This window comes from Mya arenaria, chromosome 1 (assembly GCF_026914265.1).
Source record: "Mya arenaria isolate MELC-2E11 chromosome 1, ASM2691426v1".
Taxonomy (NCBI): Eukaryota; Metazoa; Mollusca; class Bivalvia; order Myida; family Myidae; genus Mya; species Mya arenaria.
The window spans coordinates 9,163,972-9,188,277 of record NC_069122.1 but is presented as its reverse complement, the minus strand read 5'-3'; the positions used below and the strand labels follow the sequence as shown (position 1 = coordinate 9,188,277).

At 32.2% G+C, this 24,306-nt stretch overlaps 1 protein-coding gene across 1 annotated transcript; it reads left to right on the top strand.

Moving 5' to 3' along the window:
- Window positions 1-26: 26 nt before the first annotated feature.
- On the top strand, window positions 27-22,961 carry LOC128230420 (ADP-ribosylation factor-like protein 5B). The gene is made up of 6 exons (XM_052942679.1): window positions 27-281; window positions 2,344-2,404; window positions 4,728-4,875; window positions 8,240-8,323; window positions 12,085-12,236; window positions 15,310-22,961. The coding sequence occupies exons 1-6, from the start codon at window positions 236-238 to the stop codon at window positions 15,356-15,358; spliced, it is 540 nt and encodes a 179-aa protein (XP_052798639.1). The 5' UTR covers window positions 27-235; the 3' UTR covers window positions 15,359-22,961.
- The last annotated feature ends 1,345 nt before the right edge of the window (window positions 22,962-24,306 follow it).

Here is a 24,306-nt window from a genome sequence, read left to right as displayed (position 1 = left end):
GCATGAGTCATGTAGAGCATTTCCGACATAATCGTGTCAACAAAATATTTTTAGTGTTTGATACAATTATTGGGTTTCCATTATTAGTCAGCATGAATTTATAGGTTTATACCCTTTGATGTCTTAACTTATTGTTAAAGAATGTGGATAAGCCCGTATAACACGAAGTTTCAGTTTTGATTTTTGTGAATTATTTGTTGAAATTGTGTGACATTTACTGGACAAAAGAAAAAAGATGGGACTGCTTTTTTCCAGATTATGGAGTTTGTTTACAAACGAAGGTATCAATATTTGTAGTATTTTATTCTAAAACCTATAACTTATATGGTACTTATTCATTTTTTTTAAAAAAGGTACTTAAATGTAAAAAAAGTAAAAATAAAATTTACTGTCATGTTTCATTGTTAAAAATTATATAAAAATACAAAATTAAAATGAAATTTAAAAGAAGGACAATGAAAAAAGCTATAACACAAAAATTATGGGCATTATTACACTCAAATAATGGATATAATCTTAAATCAGCTCTAACATGAAAAAAAACGGACAGGGCCCTGAATCATTGGTTTAAGCCAGGTTTTTAAAAGGAAAGGGTGTTTTAATAACATATGGGGTTGTCTTTTCATTGTGGTATGTCATCTTCATGAACTGTAATCTTGTACATGTACAGTAGAATTCAAATTGAAGCTGGGTAGCGTTTTTAAAAAAAAAATCATTTTTACATTACTGATAATATTAATTTTTACTTATTATAGACATTAGTACACTACAGTATAAAGTTTTTTCTCTTTCACAATATTTAAATATCAGACAAAGATCGTCATGACTCATTGAAATTAGAATTTGTATGCACAATTTCAAATTCTTATACTTCTTTTGAAGAATAGTTTTTCATTGAATTTGTGTAAAACTGGCATTGATGGCTTTACACATTGATCAAATATGCGATCACTAATGCTCCTCAAAGATGACAACTTATGATAAACACATTAGTTGATCTAATTACTTGTCTAAATTTTGCTGAAGGGGAAAAAGAAATCAAGACATTACGACAGACCGTGATGTAAAATTAGTGCAATACACACCTGTCTATACAGGTGACTGGGTCAGTTAAAGGGACAAGTTCACAGAGTTTATGTTGAACTTGAATACACAAGATCAAATTGAGTTATTTAACTTAACTTTTACAAACAAACACTAAAAAGCAACTGGCAGATACTAATTTAAGCAAAATTTTGTAAATCCATGATAGATTAATTCATTATTTTCAATAGCATTACTAATTCTGTTTGGCATAATATGGCATTTTTCTGCAATATTGTTAATTTATTGATAATAGAAATCTAGCTTATTTAAACCTTTGATAATGTTTTATTATTGTTTCAACCATTTTGCTGTCACTTCAGATGAATTTATTATTTCCCATGTCTAACCCTACAATATATGAACAAGTCCCTTTAAGAGCATGATGCATTCTTTAAAGATTCAAACCTTGCCAAATTGATGAGTCAGATTACCTTTGTAGCATGTGTTCAATGCCTTAAACGTTCTTTGTTCAGTACAACATAAAAGCACTGTGATGACCCAGACATACAGTATGTTTAAAACAAGACGACTCTAGGTTCAATGAAACTGGTGAATAGACGCTGGGTAATCCCACCGGATGAGAAACTGAATATTATATTTATTTACCTCAATACCTGTATAGTTATGTTAATATGAAAATAGTACTATCTGTTATAAATGCTTATTGGTAAAACGTATACATTCATCCACTGTAATACATTGTTCATTTTCTTCCGTGTTTAAAATTATGATTTTAAAAACAGTTAGTTGAAATAATATTTAAACTTTGTTTACTACACTTACTGATTTTTATCCATTATGAAGAGAGTATAATTCTAAAAGTCTAAAGGAATTTCATGAAAACAAATTTGAAATAGTCAAAATTTGTCAGGTTCTGGGATAGACTCCCAAGATAATGTTGTAGCATGGCTCTTATTTTTACTTGGAAAGAACTGTAAGAATAATCTATATACATTGTAGATCATAACAGAACAAAAATTTTAAACTTTATTGAACTTAAGCATGTATAGGCTTAGCTCATCATTATAAACACAAAAACAAATATACATATTAAATATTGCATGCATGAAAGAACAAAATGAATGCTTTTGCAATCTTTTATTAACAATAAAAATTATACAATATCGTAAAGAAACTAAAGTTAATTTAACAGTATTGTATGTGAGTGAGAAATCTAATAAAATGTTCAGTGATGGTCTTGTGAAAATATGTTCATATAAATATTTCCTTTACCTGTGATTTTGTTTTGTTTTTTAGAACACAAGGTGATAATTGTTGGCTTGGACAATGCGGGGAAAACAACAATCCTATACCAGTTGTAAGTTCCATTTTTTGTTAACAATTTTTATGGTCTTCATCATGAAACGAAACCTACATGTAGGATTTCATTCAGGTTTTAAAGAGGTCTTAATAAGGACAGGGGGCTGCAGAAAAGGGACAGGGTGTTATTCTAAGGGAGAAAAGGGCACACTGTGTCAGACTGTGAATAATTTGAACATTATGAACTTAACCCTTAAGCTGCTGATGGCGATTTAAAAGGCTTTGCAAACAGCTTGGAACCAGACCAGACGCCGAGTAACTCGGCGTCTGGTCAGGTTCCAAGCTGTTTGCCACTCAGTCAATATATCCCCAAAGTTTTAAGTAAATTGAAAGAAATTTAGAATAAACCAGACGAAAATTTTGAGCAGACGACAATTTACCCAGCATGCAAAGGGTTAACAGAAAATGTCTTGAAAAATCCTATAAACATGAACATGTTAGAAATCATGCTTAATTGAAGTAATATTTGGTTTCAACTGCCAAATACTTTAACACTGTATTTTTTATAGTCAAATTATAACTTTAATAAAAACAAAGGAAACATTTATGATTTTGCAATCTTAACCAAAAGAAGGACAGGCACCCTTCAATACCGTAATTATTCTATTAATCGCCCGGGCGTTTATTAGAATTATACCCAATTTCAAAGTTGGGGGTGGGCGTTTAAATAAGAGGCAATTGCTTTTAACCGAGATGAAAATCCGTCATCATTATAATTAAATATTTGGACGCAAAGACAAAAATAGGGAAGTAAGACCATATGTAAAGCAGGAAATCAGGAAACTCGTTGTTTGAAAGGTATGCTTTACTTTTTTAAACTGGGGTGTGGGCGTTTAAAGGAGGCAATGTTTTTGCACGATTTTACCCCCCAAAAAGGTCTTTTTCAGGCTAAAAACTAGGGGGTGGGCAATTATTAGAGGATGAGCGATTGATAGAATGATATTAAAAAGTACTATTAACACTTTCTCTAAAACCTATCAAAGATGATTATCAGATATTATTGGTATTTTGTTGTAGATGTATTTGAAATGGTTTGGCACATCTGTTACTGATATTATTAGATATTTTTGCTGAACCAATTTACCATTCTTTGATACTGTATAAATATGCTTTGTTTTTCCTGCTCCATTACTATCACATGTGAAATGATCTGGAAGGCTATGAAGTAGTCTATAGGGGGAAACAAGCATATTATGTATCATCATGTGTTATTGTGATATATATTGTGTTACACTGCTAACACCTAAGGCAGACTTGTGAAAAACAATTCTTGAATGTTGAAAGTTATATGATATACGGTAGCTTTAGTCTTAAATAATATTGAACTCAACTCTATCGATTGCTTAAAAAATATTCACAATCTCATAGCTTATACAATGTTAGCAAAGACATGAATTTAAGCAGTATTATTAAGGTTTTTTTTACAGAAGAGCAAAGCATTATTGGATTATAGATAAAAGAAAAAAATAGTTTAGTTTTTTAATGTTTGCCTTGTTGAAATACCCCTGCACAAGTTATTCAGAGATTTTTCGATTGACAGATAACAAATTGACAATTTTTTGCTTCGTTGGACATGTTTAATACTTCTTTAATATTTTTATATACTTGGCTCATTAGTTTGAATATTCTAGCATATCAATAAAAAGTGGTATGTCCATTTTATATTATAAGCACATTCTCATGGCTAATAACACATATATATTTTAAACTACATTGGGTATTTAACTATAAAGACTTTTAGTGTTCTTTTAAACAGTCTAGGGTTTAAGCTGAAGATTTATAGAAGGGTGCTACAACCTGCCCTTTTTGTAGCACACTTGCCTTCTGACATGAAGACCAGCATGGCCACCCTTTTGCCTTCATAGAATTAAATGCTCAAATATGTCTTTTGCTTTTACCGGTATATCTTAAAACCTATAAGATTATAAATAGATACAAACTTTATAATCAGGTTTACATCAGCTAAAACTGTCAATTGAATACCATTCCAAACATTTGTCCAATTTATATTATTAAAATTCTTCACAGATACAGTGTGTCCTCTTTTAATACCTTTCTTAAGCACCCTGTCCCTTTTCTGCAGCACCCAGTCCTATTGAAAACCTGGCTAAAACCTTAGAATACACACAACTGCATAAAGTAGTCAAAGTTTATAAGCTAAAATGTTCTCAAGTTTGTGTACCTATCAAGTACTAAGTCAAAACAAATGCATTATAAATGTTCATGTATATATATATATATATATAATGCTTTGCATGTATGTATAAAGTTAAAGAAATGGAGACTGTTTTAGCCTTTACAACTTGTTTCCTTTATTTCAGTTTGATGAACGAGGTTGTCCACACATCTCCCACAATCGGCAGCAATGTGGAAGAGGTCTTATGGAAAAATATCCACTTTCTGATGTGGGACATAGGCGGCCAGGAGTCACTTAGGGCATCATGGAACACTTACTATACTAACACGCAGGTAAATCCATGTACATTGTTCAACATGGACAAATATCCACTTTTTTATGTAGGGCATGGGGGCCAGGCTTCTGAAGTACTTACCAGGTAAAAGGATGTTTGTTCAGGACTTCGTTAGATTTAATTATATTGTTCACGTCATGTTGTTAATTTTCAATTCTTAATATACTGCTCTTGAAACATAATGGAAACACTTATTATCTACAGAATCCTAACAAAAGTTGAGCCATCTTTTTCAGCTGTACTTTTGTTATTTGAATATATAAGTATATTATATACTTATGGCCAAAAGTCGTGTCCGGTATGGGTTTCATTTGTGCCAATTTTCAACACATTACTGTACCGGCAGTAGTGGCTCAAATTACAAAATTCTTTTTTCATTGAATGCATATTAATGTCCTCTTTCCATCGATACCAAATTTATGAGTGTGCGATATAAAACAAAACAGTGTGTAGTTTTTGTAGACCGGACAAGATTTTTGGATATTGTAGTTTTTGTAGACCGGACAAAACTTTGGCCAATAGTTCATGTTTAAAACTTAACACCAATGTCGTTAATCACATTCCTTTAAACAAAGTTCTGAACAATTGGCCCAAAGTTATATATGGTGTATAAATGTTGGACATTGCATGGTAGCCACTGATCACTACAGTGTCAGGGTTCCCCCTGGGTTCTAAAAAGTTGTCGCCACTTTTTCGCGGGGGGTTAAGGGGGCCGCGATAGGCCCCCTTACGGGTCCAGGGCAGCGCCCTTGTGGGGGCCAATGGCCACTGTGTCTAGAACACTTACTGGAAAACACACAGGTAAACTAAAGCCATGTTTATTGTGCAACATGTATGAATATCCACTTTCTGGTGTGGGACATTGGTGGCCAGGGTTCACTTAGGGCATCTTCAAATTAACTTACTATTTAAAAACACACATCTGAAGGCATGTAAGTACAAAATTACTAATTATATGTATCACCCAGGACTTCTAAAAACCGAAAATTTGTCGGTCTGGACCGATTTTGACCACACTGGAGTAATTTCAGTATCAAAAAATATTTTTTATATTTTGGGTCCTAAACCGCTTACTCAGGTAAAATGATCACCAACATATTCAATTGGAGGGAAGAAAATCTAGCAGATCGGCAGTAGCTAAAAAAACAAATATACCTAAAACAGTTCAGTCTATCTAGAATTAACAAGTACTGCAGTTTAAATGTTGTCTTTAAACTTGAACAAAATCATAATAAACAAGTTTTGAAGATAAGTGGTGCTCATGATAAGCAGTAAATGAATCCCCACAGTTTAAGGATAAGGCCACACCAAATTGTTTTTATGTTTAGTGTCAACCCTTTGTACGAAAACCTATCTAGCTATCCTGAAAATACAAATGAAGCTTACATCTGTTTATGAGTTAAGATAAATACACGGATGCTATTTTTAAACTACCAGGAATTTATGTGGTATTTAACCTCAGTTAATGTTGAATCAGAAAAATGTGCAAAAACTGCGCAAGATGTGTCACAAGTGATGTAATACACCATTAGTAAGAATCAGTGTGTTGTACACAACTTTGTTAATTTTTTTGTAAATTTTTGACAATTTTCTTTTTTTTCTTGTTTCATCTGGTGTTAAGCCCCTTTAAAAAATAATCTGAGATGAAATCCCATGATGCAAGTATCGGTTGCATACAGTGGTTAGTCACAGTGGTTATTCTAAAAGAATGGACTGTCTCTTGCACTTATATTTGACGGCGCTAATCTGTTTCTTGAAATAATTGGACAGTTATCTCTCCCGAAGCTGCGGAACGTCTGGTTCTGTTTGAGGTTGTGGTATGATTGAGAGCAATTGTAGGTATAAATACTATCTGATAAAACAGATGGGTTTTTTATTATGTCTGCAAAAGAACAATCAGATTTTGTTGTGAAACTCCTAAAATATGTTGTTTTTGATGGTTTTTTTTTTTATATAGTTCAGGTACCAGTGACTGTGAGTAGATCTTGGAAAGTGTTTGCTTTTTCCAAAAAACCTCCTGATCTGTTGAAAATCAGCTGTTATTAAATAATACATTTTTAGCTCGACTATTGAAAGAATAGGTGGGCTATACTACTCGCCCGTCGGCGTCTGGTTCAAGTTTTAGGGCAAGTTGGAATTTTCACTTATAAGTCCAATACCCTACATTCAATAGACTTAATACTTTACGCAGCTGTTCAGGGCCATCACATGATGAGGTTAGATAACTCCATATTATTCTTTACACAGATTATGGCCCCTGATTGACTATGGAACTTAGGTTAAAGTTTTAGGGCAAGTTGGAATATTTATAAATAACTTCTATATCCTTTGTTCAATTGACTTAATACTTCACACAGTTGTTCAGGACCATCACGCAATGAGGTTACATAACTCCATATTATCCTAAATACAAGTTATGGCCCCTGATTGACTGAGTTAAAGTTTTAGGGCAGGTTAAAGTTTTAGGGCAAGTTGGGATTTTCACTTAAAACTCCAATACCATTCATTCAATTGACTTTATACTTCACACAGATGTTCAGAACCATCACATAATGAGGTTAGATAACTCCATATTATCTTTTATACAAATTATGGCCCCTGATTGACTATGGAACTTAGGTTAAAGTTTAAGGTCAGGTTGGGATATTGTTTAATAACTTCTATACCCTTCATTCAATGGACGTAATACTTCACATAATTGTTAAGGATAATATCACCCAATGAGGTTACATAACTCCATATCCTTAATACAAGTTATGGCCCCTGATTGGCTTAGGTTAAAGTTTTAGGCAAGTAAAGGTTAAGTGCAAGTTGGGATTTTAATAAAAAAACTTCTATACCGTTCATTAATTTTTTTTAATGCACTTTATAAAATTCAAAATTATTTACGACCATCTTACAACAAGAAACATAACTCCGTTTTAAGCCTAAATACAAACTATGGCCCTTGAATTTTTTAATTTTTTTTTAATTTCCTTTGAAAGGCATATTTGTATATTCTTAACCACATTTTCATAATGAGAAATCAAGTTATTTGAATGACTTGCGTCATTGTTTGGGCGGGCTGGTGGGAGGGCAGCATCAACGTCACCTTATGTATCAAATAATTTTAGTTAGGTTTGACATAAAGAGACCAAACTTGGTATTATTACATTGTTATTGTATTCTAAGTCAAAGCGGCATACTCGAGCGCGCTGTCTTATGACGGCTCTTGTTGTTTTCTATGGTTCAACATTTTTAAAATATATACAAATAGTATCAAATTCCAGTTCAACAGTAGTGGTTTTCGTATGTTTTTCTGTAAATGATCTCATTTTTTTTAATGTTCTGTTTAAAACTTAATAATATTATTTATATTTCAGTTTATCATTCTAGTCATAGACAGCACAGACAGAGAAAGGTTGTCCATCACGAAAGAAGAGCTCTATAAAATGATGGCGAATGAGGTCAGTATTAGTGGTGTGTAACCTTTGCACAAAGTCGAATTATTTTAATATGTGATTAAATGTTATGATTTCAAGATAAGGGCTATATTTAAAGACACGGACAGATGATATCACTGCATACCCTGGTAAAGAGCTTTCTGCTTATCATAAATTTGACACCAATTTATCTGCAATGTCTTACATACATAATCAAACTATACAGAAGTCAATATATATATATTACCAAAAGATGATATTTATTTTTTTAGAAGATTCTGCACCCACAACCTAGTACAAGTCAGGGGCGTAGCTAGCGTTACGCATGTGCGTAACATCAATTTGAAAAATGAAAAAAAAATATGGCCAAAAATAGCATCAAAGTCGAGGGCTAAGCTAAGCTTCCACACCGCCCCCTTTTGTGCGTAACAATCAGTAAAGCCTGGCTATGCCCCTGCGAGTTGTATAATTTCAATCAAGAGGGTACGGGGTGAAGTTATATATGAGTACCATATATTCTAGGACAGCATTCAATAAGTAGCGTGCAAATAACTATAAGTGAATATTACTGAAAGTTATCTGCATGCGACTTATTGCATGGTAAGAGCTCTACATATTGGTTAACTTTCAGATATTAAAGTTAATGAATTAACAAAAAGAAAACATCTCAACTGTGGTACATTAAAGTGCCTTGATGGTTTTAGCTAGATTTTAAAAAAGAACAGGATGCTGCAAAATGAGGACATGGTGTCGATGGTGAAAAGGGCACATTGTGTCGGGCTGTGAAGGACATGGAACATCCCGAATTTGACAGAAAATGTTAGAGATGGTGTTTAATTGAATTAATAAAAAAGCTGAAATTTTATAGGAGCTTCATTTTATGCATGAATTAATATGAAGCTGCAGCCTATGTATGGTGATGCTATATAATGCCATCATATATCACTTAGATTAAGCGAGTAAACTCTTATATCACTCAAAAAAAAATGAGAGTAATATAGCTAAATTCTAGACCTGAATATTATTACCAGTATACTGTATTTGAACTATTTGGGAATATTATTAATATAGGCCTATAAATTTTATATTTAACTTAACCTACCCTTATTTGACTTGAAATAAGATTATTACTATATAGATATTTTTTGCCAAAATGCATCGTAAAACCTTTCAAAAGACCTTAAATTTTTACTTGAAAGCTCAATATTAAGGTATTAAATTGTAAGTTAAACATTATTTACCAAAAAGCTTAAACTTCTATGACATCAATACTAGCTCTTAACAAATATGATTTATACGATTGGCATTTCATTCAACTGTTTATTTGATCATCTAGCAAGTTAAATACTAGAGAGTTATCAGTTTAAATGGCGTGATTAATTTTGTGTCAGTATGCTATTAATGTTGTTAGGTTTATTTTATGACCTCTGTAAGAAAAAGCTAGTAGGTCAGATAAACCTTGGTTACTTGTGGTTCACAACATATGGTATCTATCTTGGTCATTTTTGTTGACAGGGGCATACTCAGCGCTACGCACTTACGCATGTGCGTAACATCAATTTAAAGAATGAACAAAATAAATATGGCCAAAAATAGCGTCTAAGTTGAGGCCGGGCTAAGCTAAAATTTGATATCAGAATGAAAGGAAGATCAGCTAAAGATACTGAGCCTTAATAAATCACTTGGTAACAAAGTCAGCGGCCTCGAACATATTAATCCCTCCAAATACACCTCAGAGCTCAACATGTTAGTTCACTTTTCACTTTTTTTTCCTGGGAGGCACCCCGAACCCCTCACCAGCTACTGGGATTTTCCCCCTCCCACACTCTCCCCCTTTCGTTGAGTAACATTCAGTAAGGCCTGGCTACACCGCTGGTTGACATTGATTGATATATCGTACAGGTCATTAACTTATCAGTCAATACAGTAGGAATTTATTGCTATAATCATAAGCTAATCAAAATGTTATTTACTGACACTTTATTTATAAACAAATCTGTTTTTATTTACTTGATTATTGCAAGCGCATAGTTATGGCTCATTTATCTGTTTGAAGAAGTTACCTTAAAAATTTATTTGATTTTGGCTTAAACTGTGATCGAGTCATATTCATTCAGTTCTCAATTTTCTCAAAATCTAAGTTCCTTTTCTATTATCAATTTGGCCTAAAAAATACATAAGATTCGGTTTACCCCACCCTTCCTAGGTGCCGACCCAAATATTCAGTTGGTATTTATTTTTATGCCCCCACAAAGTGGCGGCATATAGGGTTGCCCTTGTCCGTACGTACGTACGTACGTACGTACGTCCCGAAGATTGTTTCCGATCTAATTCTTGAAAACCGTTTGTCCAATCCTCACCAAACTTTAAACACATGTTTGTGACCATAATATCTTGATCAAGTTCGATAGTCATGGAAATCGCTTTAGTCATTTAGGAGTTACGGCCCTTTTTTGCCAAAAATTCCCGAAGATTGTTTCCGATCGAATTCTTGAAAACCGTTTGTCCAATCCTCACCAAACTTTAAACACATGTTTGTGGCCATAATATCTTGATCAAGTTCGATAGTCATGGAAATCGCTTTAGTCATTTAGGAGTTACGGCCCATTTTGCCAAAAATACTTCAAAAATATATGTTTCCAATCTAATTCTTGAAAAGTATGTGTCCAATCCTCACCAAACTTTTAACACATGTTTGTGACCATAATATCTTGATCAAGTTCGATAGCCATGGGAATCGCTTTAATCATTTAGGAGTTAGGGCCCTCAGATTATCCTGAATAATCATTATGGCTTATTTTCTGTGACAAAAAATCGAAGTGGGGGCATCCGTGTCCTATGGACACATTTCTAGTTTTAAATAAAAATAAATAAATAAAAAACATTAAGTGTGTGCTTTAATATGTAGTTAAAAACCTTTAAAGCTTTAAACTTAAGATAACTTTCTCTAATGATGACTATTGCATTCTAGTATTAATTAAGCCTAATAAAAAAAGAAGCTTACCTACCCTACCTGTTTTGGTAAAGGATGTTACCCTAACCAAACCATTTTTTGTTTCCAGTCCAACTCATATTTTGTCTGGTTGGTCAGTTTAGTTACATGAACTGAGTCTCAGCTGTCTATCAAAAAGCAAAATCAGCATTAACTTGTAACAAGATTATTTTATGAGGGCAGGCGATACATGCAGTAAAACAAGATGCTTAAAAGACATTAAAGTCATGTTTTCCTGTAATTTAGTTGGCCATAAAGTCTTCCAATTGGAAAATACCTGTCATTCTTGTTCAGAAATAGCTCAGAATTGAATTATTTATCGTTTTGTTAAAGATATCAGGTGTGAACTGGAATAATGTTGAACATAATAAAACAACATTAAACAACAACATTGCCAAGCGCCAAGAGACATTATAATAAAGTATTTATAATAGATATTTCCTGAGTCAGCTGTCAAGGTGTATATCTTTAAAATTTGTGATGAATAGTTTTGGAAAGCATTCTTCAAAGAGCATTTTAATTTCCTCAGAGACAACTTTTAATTGTCAATTCCAGTGACTGTGTTGTTTTTTTCCGCCTTTAAGAAGGCGTCATTTTGACAAAAAGGGGGAAAATATTATTACATGATTCATATAAACGTTCAACTTGTTTTCAAACCTTTTATTCAACAAAGATATTAACAATTTCATAAAATGACACTTCATATTGCTACATTTTTAGGGGTCAATGCTCCTCGCCGCATTCTTTAAGAATGATACTGACCAAATTTTCACCAAACTTTTTATAATTTCAGGACTTACGAAAGGCTGCGGTGCTGATATTTGCTAACAAGCAGGACATTAAGGGCTCAATGTCGGCAGCCGAGATTTCCCAACACCTGAACCTTACCTCCGTAAAAGACCACCCATGGCATATACAGGCGTGCTGCGCACTCACGGGAGAGGGGTAAGGACAAGGGGGTTAAATGGGGGCAATTTAAAGTGTGAGGTAGATGCTCTTTGAATAAGCATCTTACCACTGAATGTGACTTGAAATAGCAATCACTTAAAGTTTGTATCCCTTTCATGTTTGTTTATGTGAGTTTTCAAGGTCTGCCCGCGCCAATTGGCTGCATTATGGCCTGACCCTGCAATGAAGCCATCACAACTTAAATTGTGTTTAAATGCCATAAGTGACATGTGATAGAAGTGACAGCGATTCACAGTCAAATCCATACATTGTAAAACATGAAGATAAAGAGTGAGATACAAGAAATCAGGGTGCGATACCCTAGCTCTTTGCGAAGAGATCTCTCTTAACGTGCGCTCTGTGTAAAGCACTGATACATGGGATATAACTTTCCTGGGTTGAATCAGTACTGATAACACCCGTATCCCTGTCAATGGCAGTTAAATACGCTTAAAGTATGATGGGACACATGGGCGGGGTCAGGTTATAATGCAGCCATTGGGCATAGGCAGACAAGAAAAACATAACATATGATTTATGTGCAGATAATGATATATATTACCAATATTTTGGCAATTTTTACCTGTGGATATTGTGACCCCATAGCTTTGGATTGAAAAACCCATTCATGAAGACTAATAGTTTCTTAAATCTTAAAGATGCACTCTTACTCCCAAATAAGATTTACCACAATTAATATTATTGCTTTAATATTCGAAAACGGATGAATAAATGTCGAAAACAATGTTCTTATGAAGGATACCGAGTTTAATTTAAAAGAAATTAGCATATTTCTACCGTATTAGTCTTTAGTAGACCACAGTAAATCTTTTAGCATTCACCAATCGTTTAATATTTTTGCGCTTTTTGCTATCAAATTCACGGCTACAATAGCGTTATCAGTAATTAATATTTTTCATAAATGCATTATTTAGTAAGAAGTTAAAGGTTTTTCAGTCAAAATTTATGATTGTTTTATATGTGTATGTATTGATTTTGAATAAGAGTGTCACTTTAAATCATAGGCTTTTGTTGTTTTTATCATTAAAGTTAAATTAATGAAACATGATAGTGCATTAAAAATTATAAATATACATGTATATGTATAATGCATCTATCAAATGTGAACCTATTGAACCTATAATTTGCCCCTTTATCATTTAAATGTTTTATGAAGCAAGGGAAGACGTCTAAGTGTTTCGTATACAACGATAAATATGTCGCAAAATGCATGTTTACCACTTGTTCAGTGTGTAAAACTTCCTTAATTGTCTGGGCACAAAACATTGTATTCTTTATGTTTGAGAATGTTATATGAGTCGCTATTTTATTAGACATTAATTTATTAATACATGTCCTTAAATAATTAACTGATTTAAGGACGTGATGTATATATTATACATCTGACGTGCAAAATATTTCTCCTGAGGGCTTATGCAGACAGCACAATGATATTGCACTTAAATGTATGTAATTATCGTCATAATTTATTGTTAGTTAAAGGGGCTTTCAGTGCGATTGTATGTACAAAAGATATGAGCATGAATATCTTGCCATATAAAAAAGAGAAGTATTTATAGACTTTTCATGTTACATGTATGTATGGGCATCTGTTAAAGTGACTCTCTTATTCAAAATCAATACATAGACATGTGTAATAAACATAAATTTTGAGTGATACATCTTTGACTACTTACTAAATAATGCATTTATGGAAAATATTAATTACTGATAACAAGATTGTAACCGTGTATTTAATAACTGAAAACTCAAAAATATTAAATGATTGGTGAATGCTAAAAGATTTACTGTAGTCTACAATAGTCTTTTTTGCACGTTTCTTTCCAATTAAACTTGGTATCTCTCATGAGAACCATTGTTTTTCAACATTTATTCATCCTTTTTGGTATATCAAAACAATTGTATTAATTGTGGTAAATCTTATTTGGGAGTAAGAGAGCATCTGTAATAAGCCAGGGTAGCTACAAACAGGTTTACATTCTGTCTTTCCACTAATGCAACACAGTGCTCCAGCCAGGATTTGAAAAGGGCAGGAAAGGGCACTTTTGATGCGCATTGAATGAGTCTTAATGGGGCACTTGCAAGGGCCAATGTTCAATTCTTATTGTGTATGAGATGTAACAACTTTCAGTACTAATAATAAATAATATGAATAGCTTAGCTGTTATTTTTACTTTAGTGTCAATATTATGGATATTCATTTTTTTGATACTTATTTCTGTAAATTGACTCTGTCAAACAAAAGGGCACAGCAGGGTGTAGTAAAAAGGCAGCAGGGTGTGGGGAAAACGCAGCCCCCCCTACCATATTTAGGCCCAGATTGTGCACAAATCATTACAGACTAACTCTCTCACTGGGGTTGCTCACTAGGCCAGTGGTTAGCATCCCCACCCCCTGAAATCTGACCAAAAATTTGCAAAAGTGCAGCTTTTTTCTTTGTAACCATAAAATGGGCGATCATCAAATTTGACTCAGGCACTATACATCTGTATGCCATGTGAGCCCTTTACATCTTTGGGACAAACAAGATGTTTCCAATTTTTTGACATCACCTTGTTTTAAGTTTACAATTTAAATGCATAAGAGAGTACAATTAAACGCTTGATCTTTTATTCGCAAGAAGTCTAGGTATAGCCGTTATCATTACGTTGTTAGCATTCATTAACTTGAACATTGGCCAGAACTCAATACCTTTCAAGATATTAAAATGAAACTTGGTATATAAGTTACTGGAGACGATACGTATATGTAACACAAGGCCCATAACTCTGGCTTAAATAATTGTTAAGTTATGCCCCATTTTTACTAAAAACATCAGATGAGTGTTCCATAGCATATGCCCCCCAAGTTTGTTTGTTGTTTATTTTGTCGTTTTTTTTGGGGAGGGGTCAACAGGCCCGGACCGATAGTGATTTCAAACTTTTAGAAGACCAGGGATGCTCCAAACTGTTTTATTTTTACTGAAATATGAGATAATTGTTAACAAAATGCAATTTGGTAGAACTATCTTGAAATACATGTATTATATTTTCTACATTCTATTTTTCAGGTTATATCAAGGGCTGGAATGGATTACAAACAATTTGAAAAGACGATGATAACCGTATGATAACACTTTTCATGTGAGGATTATTGTTATATGAGTTGATAAACTCCTAACAATGGTCTGTCGAATCAGGCCGTGGATTTTATTCAATTCATGCCACCTACTATGTATCAACCGTGCCAGTTCTTGTGTAAAAATTGAAGTGTTTTGATCTGGAAAGAAGGATGTGCTTTTGACAGAAAAAGGCTGACGCACTAAACAATTCAGTGTTTGTTGTCTGGGTTGCAGAATCGTTGTCAGATTATCGACAGGTGCTCTGATAAACATTATTGTGTTCTTGGACGAAGTTCGAGAAAGAAATGCCAGATCATTCAATATATGTGAACAATGAATAAAAAATGTATGAAACAAAAAGCAGTGCCAGGAATCGAATGTTTTTGGGAGAAAATTCTGTAAAATGAAAAGAAATAACCCCACTTTATTGCTTCAATATATGAATTTACTATGCCTTAAATGGCATGAGAATTTGAAGTGTTGTTTATTATTTGTTATCTGTGCCAATTTTGATCTCATGAGGGGCACAAAGGGAAGTAATTATATATTCTGTTTGGGGCAAAGTAACAGAGTAACTTCCCTTGCATATTTATGAGTGCTAAAGGAAGAACCTGATGACTGTTTTTAATTGTTAATTAATGTGATTTTAAATTGAGGATCTTATTATATTTGTACTACAGTATTCAAGTTCACTTTAAAGGTACTTAAGATTTGTCATGATGATTTATGGAGAATTTTCAAAACATTTAGAATAATTTTGAAGAAAATATTTCCAATGTTAGTAGGTTAGACAGAATTCATTTTCAGATTTTCATCCATATTTATAAAAAAAAATGTTCAGGAGTTCTTTTAAATCTGTTTAGAACTGAAAAACAATGCATTTTTTTTTCAGCCTTTCATATTTATTATTTAATTAGTTTTTAGATTATTACAGCATTATTCAAGTGTAAAATTTCCAACACAATTGTATTTGTTGTTCATTTATATAGTGTTGATTTAAGGGTACTTAATTAACTATAACAAATTATCTTCTGTTAATATCATTATTATTGTTGTTTTATAATGTTTTGTTTGCCAAAAAAGGTCATTTAATTATAGTGGTTTCTGTTGTAATAATAAAAATGCTGAATGATGATTATGTTCTTGGACAGTTAGCCTTATACCTATCAATTTTCCAGCCTCTTGCCGGTATTCTTTAAACATCTTAAAGTTAATACCTTACTTAAGTCATTTTCCTAAGTTAAAGTGACACTCTTATTCAAAATCAATACATACACATGTATAACAAACATTAATTTTGATTGATACATCTTAAACTATTGACTAAATAATGCATTTATGGAAAATATTAATTACTGATAACAAGATTGTAACCGTGTATTAAATAGTAGAAAGCGCAAAAATATCAAATGATTGGTGAATGCTAAAAGATTAACTATGGTCTACTATAGTCTCATAAGGTATAAGTACTGTGTTTTATGCTCATTACTTTCAAATTAAACTCCGTATCCTTCATAAGAACCATTGTTTTCAACATTTATTTATCCGTTTTAGAATATTAAAACAATATTTAATTGTGGAACAATATTTAATTGTGGTAAATCTTATTTTTTGAGTAACTGTGGATCTTTAAAGTTAATACCTTACTTAAGTCATTTTCCTTTGTTAAGTGTTTCATTGGTCGAAGGACATAATAACTTCCAATAATAATTTCTGAAATGCTTTATTTTTATTTACTTAATTAAAATGAATGTAGACTTACAACTTCCATCATTAAACATGTATACACTTCTTTTCATTTAACGATATTTCTAAAAACAGAATGACATAAGTTATAAATTACTTAGGATTGTTTATGAAAACTGAGTTTAAGAAAGGGGGTCTTATTGCTTAGCAAGCATTTTTTGTGAAACAAAACAAAATTTAATGATAAATCAGATAACATTTGACACAGGTTATATCTTTTTAGATCAAAGGGGGTTGTTCCAAAAGGTTTGGGGAATATTACATCTTTAAAAATAGAATTTCAGATTTCAGGAAACACCCCCTGGTATACTATAGAACAAGGCATCACCAAAAAATATCCCTGTTGTTACAAGAGATTTTCTCCAATCACAGATACTAATTTTTTTCCAGACTCAATCATTACTTTTGTATCATATTAAAACTTGTGACTCTTTGAGTCTATGTGAATACTTAAAAATGATTGTTTTTGGCTATTTCGTATTGAAATGGACTAAAAATCAAGTGATTAAAAATTAATTTATTATCATTAAAAAATTATTGAATTTTCCATGAGCAGCTCATGGTACATAAGCTTGAAATGTATTCTTTTGTTGTATTTATTCCTGATTTCTATAATTTATGTATTATTTAGAACAAAGTCTCAATATCTGGCCAGTGTCATTGTTTTATGTTTTAAAATCTAGCTTGAAAATAATTGCCTGCTCTCCTCTGTCCTGTGTATATAGGACATTTTTTTGCTCTTATAAACTCAACTGTCAACATGCTTAATAATGGCGACATACAAATGTTCTAATGACTAATTTACCTTAGAAGATGATAAACAAAATCCTTAATAGCCCATTCCGGAGTATGGCATACCGACAAAAGGAAAATTAAAAGCCCATTTTCATGTTGCTTTGATTCCAAGCTAAATTCAGAATATTTTTGTAATTATTTTCCAATTTTTGTCTCTTTTAAAATTACGACTAAAGCAATGAATTGGTACAGTTTTTGTCCATAAGGAATAATTGACATAATGCCTTGAACCACCCTGATATAAATATTCATAATTGTTCAACCAATGGAGACTCAGAGATTTTCTTGTCACATGATAAACAAAGTAGCTAATTATCAATGTATGTCTTAATCCAATTCATGTCAGTTTCAGTGATTTTAATTGTAATGTAACCCTTAAGCAGCCTTTCCATAATCAATAATATTGCCAATAATATTGAATATTAGTGGCCAATATTGAAGACTTGATTAATGTATTGGAAAGTAAAAAAGCACTAAATTTGTTGAAAAGTTGTTTTAATTATTTGTATCCTATGGCTGATTAGAATGGTCTTCGGAGTACAAATGAATCAAACTATTAAGCACAAGATGGTTAATTATATTGAGTCCATATTATTGTCAATTGTATTCATCATAGATATGTAGCTCTTAAAGACTACATGTATTTGGCTTTGAAATTTATAAAAAGCCTGATTATGTAAAATGTGAATTTTTGACAAGTCCGAAAAGATTGACTGTATTGGCCTCATTAGTAAAATGTACATCTAATTCCACTTTTAGGTAACATATAATATGAAAAATAAGTTCTTCCCACCTATTTAAAATGTTTTTTATGTATGTTCTTATGTCATCAAAGCTTATGTCGGTCTTGTTCCACTTAGGCCAAAGAAAAAATATCTTTGTTTCCACTAGCATCCGAACAAATGGGGTTGGTAGGAAGGCATAATTCTTATGTTTTCTATTTTGTTTTTCTTCTTAGTACAAGAATTCTGTACCAAATCTACCTTTATCGGGGTATATCACTATTGTGGAAACATTTAAATATAAAACGGTAAAATTTTGACATGTTTACTAAAAAAATCCACAGTTTTTAGGAAATTCTAAAAAAAATCCTCTTAAAAAAGTTTATGGTCAGAGGGAAAGAATTCTGGTTAGTGGAAACAAGCAATTATTTTTTATGTGTAACATTTTAACATATTTTCCTTGTCATTACAGAGTTCAAATACATATCTCATTTTAGTCAAGTGGCGGAGTCAGAGTTTTATAAGTCTTTTCAACAAGGACATTACCATAACGCAAATAACATACCAGATGCATATGTTGACATTATTAATTGAGTGAAAAACAAATTACTTTGCAATAAATATGAAATAATTTTACAACATTTCATGGAATAAATAAAAATATTGACCACAGCTATATGTGGCATATATTTAAACATATAAATTACATGGAGCATATAAAATAGATAATCAGTTCATTTTTTACACATGTTGAGATTCATACACATGCATTATGTAAATTTTGGAGAAATATATACCTAAGATCCAAATTTATAAAAAGAGAAAAATCTGTTAGTTGAAACCTTTCTCTTATTGAACTCCTGTGCATAATTCATTGAAATGTCTGACAGTTATAACAAAAAAAGTTTTTAATGTCGAGATAGGCATAAACAGGCAATAATTATAAGACAAATTGAATTCCCTGTTTGAAAAATTATTTTGTTGCTAAACATGTCATTACATCACTCTCATAAACTGTGTTCACTTGCAGTGTTCCTGTTAAAATATTCATTCAAATGTCATATAATCAGGAAAACTTTGTTGATACTCACAATGTGAAATGGTAGGAACTACTGAGTTTATACTGTCTCAATAATAATAGGAACTACTTTGTTGATACTTCCACAGTGTAATGATAGGAACTACTTTGTTGATACTTCCACAGTGTAATGATAGGAACTACTTTGTTGATTATCCACAGTGTAATGATAGGAACTACTTTGTTGATACTGCCACAGTGTAATGATAGGAACTACTTTGTTGATACTTCCACAGTGTAATGATAGGAACTACTTTGTTGATACTGCCACTGTGTGATTATAGGAACTACTTTGTTGATACTGCCACAGTGTAATGATAGGAACTACTTTGTTGATACTGCCACAGTGTAATGAAAGGAACTTCTTTGTTGATACTGCCCATGTGTAATGATAGGAACTACTTTGTTGATACTTCCACAGTGTAATGATAGGAACTACTTTGTTGATACTGCCACTGTGCAATGATAGAAACTAATTTGTTGTTACTTCCACATAGTAATGATAGGAACTTCTTTGTTTATATTCCCACAGTTGAATGAAAGGAACTACTTTTTTGATACTGCCACAGTATGATAGTAACTACTTTGTTAATACTTCCACAGTGTTGTGATAGGAACTACTTTCTTGATACTGCCAGTGTGCAATGATAGGAACTACTTTGTTGATACTTCCACAGTGTTATGAAAGGAACTACTCTGTTGATACTTCCACAGCGCAATGATAGGAACTATTTTATGTAAATAGGTTTAAGCAATATGGATATGAAAACTTTCCATTTCATTATATGCATACCTACATGTAATCGTGCTATGAAACTTAAGTTTCAGACAATAGAATTCATCAACCAGAAATAGAATGATTTATACAGGGACTTTCTGATACTCTCTTAAATGCTTAAACAAGTTAACAATAGCATAAGATTTTTTTGCTAGATGAAATTAAAGCAGGCTTTAAGTCATTTGATTTCTGACTCTTTGAATAGTAATTTAATAGCTTAGCATTTGAATCGTCTGTATTTTGATTGAAAGAGAATTTCTTTTACATCTCATTTACATTAAATTTAAATGTTATTTATTTATGTATTATGTTTGACAAAGAAAACATGATGAGTAACAGAGGCATAGATAGTGGAATAGAAATACATGTATGGACATATGTGATTTATTTTGTTGTATGCATATCATCAGTTTCAAGTTTCTTGCTTGAAACACAAGTTAAACTGCCATCCATTCTGAGACAGAAAAAAGAAAAGCACTTCTATAAGTACTTAGGCCACACCAAGCTATTAGTTTGTTTGTCAGAATTAAGCTGAGAAAAATTGGAAAAAGCAGTATAAATAAAAAATAAATATTACCATTTAACTTCAAAAGAAGAGCGGGCTAATGGGGAAATCATTGTAATTAATTCATTTTTCCTGAATTTTTTAGTGTTGATAACCATTCTAAGTGTAAGATACAGGAAGTACTCCATGAAATATTTTATTTTCTATACCTATATAATCTTCCTGATGTTGATAGAGATTTATGATATTAGCATGTTTTGCATGTGTTGTTTTTGTCACAAGAAAGGGTTTTTACCCGGTTGGTGAAAAACATCAGCCGTCACTTAAAAAAACAAAATACTGTTTTGCGTTGTTGTTTTTTAAAATAAGTGTTGTTTAAAATCTGACAACCAAAGTATGAATTTGGTGTGTCCTTAACATCAAAATCTACCAAACTACACCCCTGTTTGATCAGCCTGTTAAATACATTCAGTTATGCATACATAATGGTCATGAAAACATATTAGAAGCTCAGGGTATCAATACTCATGGTTGTTATTTCTAATTTTCTGTACTTTAATCCGATTTAAAAAAAAAAATTTTTTATTATATCTTCATATATAATACCTTTCTTTGTGAAGATCTAATAAAAGTGTACTTTTGATGAAAAACAGAATTTTATACTGTGAAGCTTTTATCTGGTTCAGTGGTTTTCTTCATAGCGTCACCTTAGTGCAAGATCTCAAAATCTGCCTCTATTTCTATATGCAGTTATTAAGTTATTGCACTAAGGTGACGAATTAGACTCTTTGATATAAGCCTTTTTTAAACTTAAGGCCAATTAAAAACATTGTTGTGGTTCATGTTACATGCTGACAAAACACAGGCCAGGTAGGTAGGGAAACCATCTAATTTTGGAAAACCACTTTATTGTATACAAAGTATGTACTTCATTGTAATGTTAACTTACATACACTTTCTGAAATTAATGATGCAAAGAAAGCAACACAATACAAGTAAACTGTATCACATGGTTCATCTTACAGTGCCACATATTTAGGGTTGGGATTGAGGCCTTGTGCAGTGACTGTAACCACATAATGATTTCTATTAGGCTTAATTGTTTGAACCAACTAATATGTGCACCATAGTAGCTAGCAACCATTTGAATGCAAAATATGAGAGGTGCCAGGAGAGGTCACATGAATAGAATTGAATGAAATATACCACTTTTCGATTTTTTAAACATGTAAATTTATCCCTGTAGTTGAGGCAGTACATATGTTATATAAGTTAAATTTCATTTACCACTGATACGAAATTAATTTTTGAATTTGCTTACATTATAGTGAACCAAATATAAAGCATTCTCATTCATCAGACGTTTGATAATGATAAATCTAACCTCAAAATCGAGTGCAAAACTTTAAATAGATCATTTTCCTGATATCATCGTCAACTAATCAAAACGCTCGTTACATAAACTTAGCACACTTTACAATTGAGTACTGACCATCCATACACGGTAAAAACCGCTCATTTATTTTTCATTAATTTTGTGAAGTTCAGCACTCTGTTTTCATACAAATATGAGGTTTTATTAGCAAATATCAGATTCATCGATTTACCATGTTGTATGCAGAGCATCATGCTCTGGTGTACAAGAATGATATAAAGTTGCAACAATCTAAAACAGCACATTTCCTCATTGACTTGTATGCATGTATCATTTAACCGGAGTATGATGTTATGTATGTATGGAGATGAAAAAGTATAAATGTATTTCTCACTTGTAAATGTGTTATTCATGTGTACCTGGCTGTTTGAGAATGCATTCTTATGAAAGACTTGTAAAATATAAATGTGTTAAATATTGTCATTATAATTCAAGTCAGTCATTTCTTGTATGAATATTTCTGTAATTTGTCATGTTGATATTATGTGCTTTCTAAAATGTACGTTTAAATTTGAAGAAAAAAATAAAACGGTTGTATATTTTATCTCTTTATAATTTATGTTCATAATTTATTATTCTGACAAAGGTGTTGAGTCTTTTGGAGTTAGAAGTTCAAGTTCAAGGTCAGAGTCATTGATTTTTAAACCCTTGTCTAACCATTAAGGGTTAACAATTAGTGGTTAAATAGAGGGTTTTGAACTTTTTGTTATTTATTATAATAATTTATTATCCTGACAAAAGTGTTGAATGGTCCTCTTTTGGAGTAAGAAGTTCAAGGTCAAGGTCAGAGTCATTGATTTTAAAACCCTTGTCCAACCTTTAACGGTTAAACAATAAATGGATTAAAAGAGGGTTTTGAACTTTATTGTTGGTTGACGAAAACAAAGTTGACCCCTATTAAGTTTGGGGCAGTGTTCAAGGTCAAGGTCATATTTGCAAAAAAATATTGTTAGCTGAGGAATGGTATATTGTAGGACATACAACTAAACTTGGTTAGTACCTTGTCTTAGTTGATTAACTTTGGTGTCGTACGCCAATTGTCAAGGTCAATATTAAAATCTCACGAGATACTTATTCTAGCATCACTCAAGCATTGTGTGTCAAGAAAAAAAGGAGAATCAAAGTTGACACAGTCATAAGAAAGATTGAGAAACGCCACATGTACCCTCACGTACCGGTAAAAGTAGTAGCTGAATTTATGAATTGTTTGCTCAATTTCGCTTTAAACTCGAACATGTAGACTCACTATCCCTCACACAGATAACTTTATCCTGGTGAATTTGTCCATGTGATTTTAAATGTTCACAGTTTACGGGTACAAATACCTCTATGCAGTAGTGCACAGACACACGTAACCGTGCGTTAATGATTCGCAATTATTTAATAGACAAAATATGAATTTTTGAGTTGCGTGTTAGTGGCTTAAAGTTCAAGATCAAGGCCACAATACTTGTGTTTAAATTTATAAGATCGACATAAAGAAATCTTTCTTAGGCAAATTGGCGTCCTGAGGGAGAAAAGTCAACATTACTTCATAAAAGGAACCTGACATTGTTGTAGGGACTCACACACAGACTTTGTGTTGGTAATGTTTTTATTTTCCGTTGTTCAGTGTGTGTATACCACGTGATAAATTGCGTCATAAATGTTACGTCGGAAGGCAATATTTTACTTGAAATGAAGACTTTAAATAAAGACAACTTCACTATTTTATCACCATTTTAAATTAAACATAGCGCACTCTACGCCGCTTATGAAGCCCCGCATTCGGTCTTTAACCATAGTTTGACTGAGAGTTTAGTTTCTTAAAACACTTCGACAAACCTTTTCACATTTCGGCCGTCTGACGGAGCACTGTCAAAACATTATTTTGGAAACAGGTTTGTC

Coding starts and splice junctions, on each gene's coding strand:
- LOC128230420 (XM_052942679.1), top strand. CDS start 236: ATGGGACTGCTTTTTTCCAGATTATGGAGTTTGTTTACAAACGAAG. Junction 282..2,343: donor GAGTTTGTTTACAAACGAAG/GTATCAATATTT, acceptor TTTGTTTTTTAG/AACACAAGGTGATAATTGTT. Junction 8,324..12,084: donor ATAAAATGATGGCGAATGAG/GTCAGTATTAGT, acceptor TTATAATTTCAG/GACTTACGAAAGGCTGCGGT.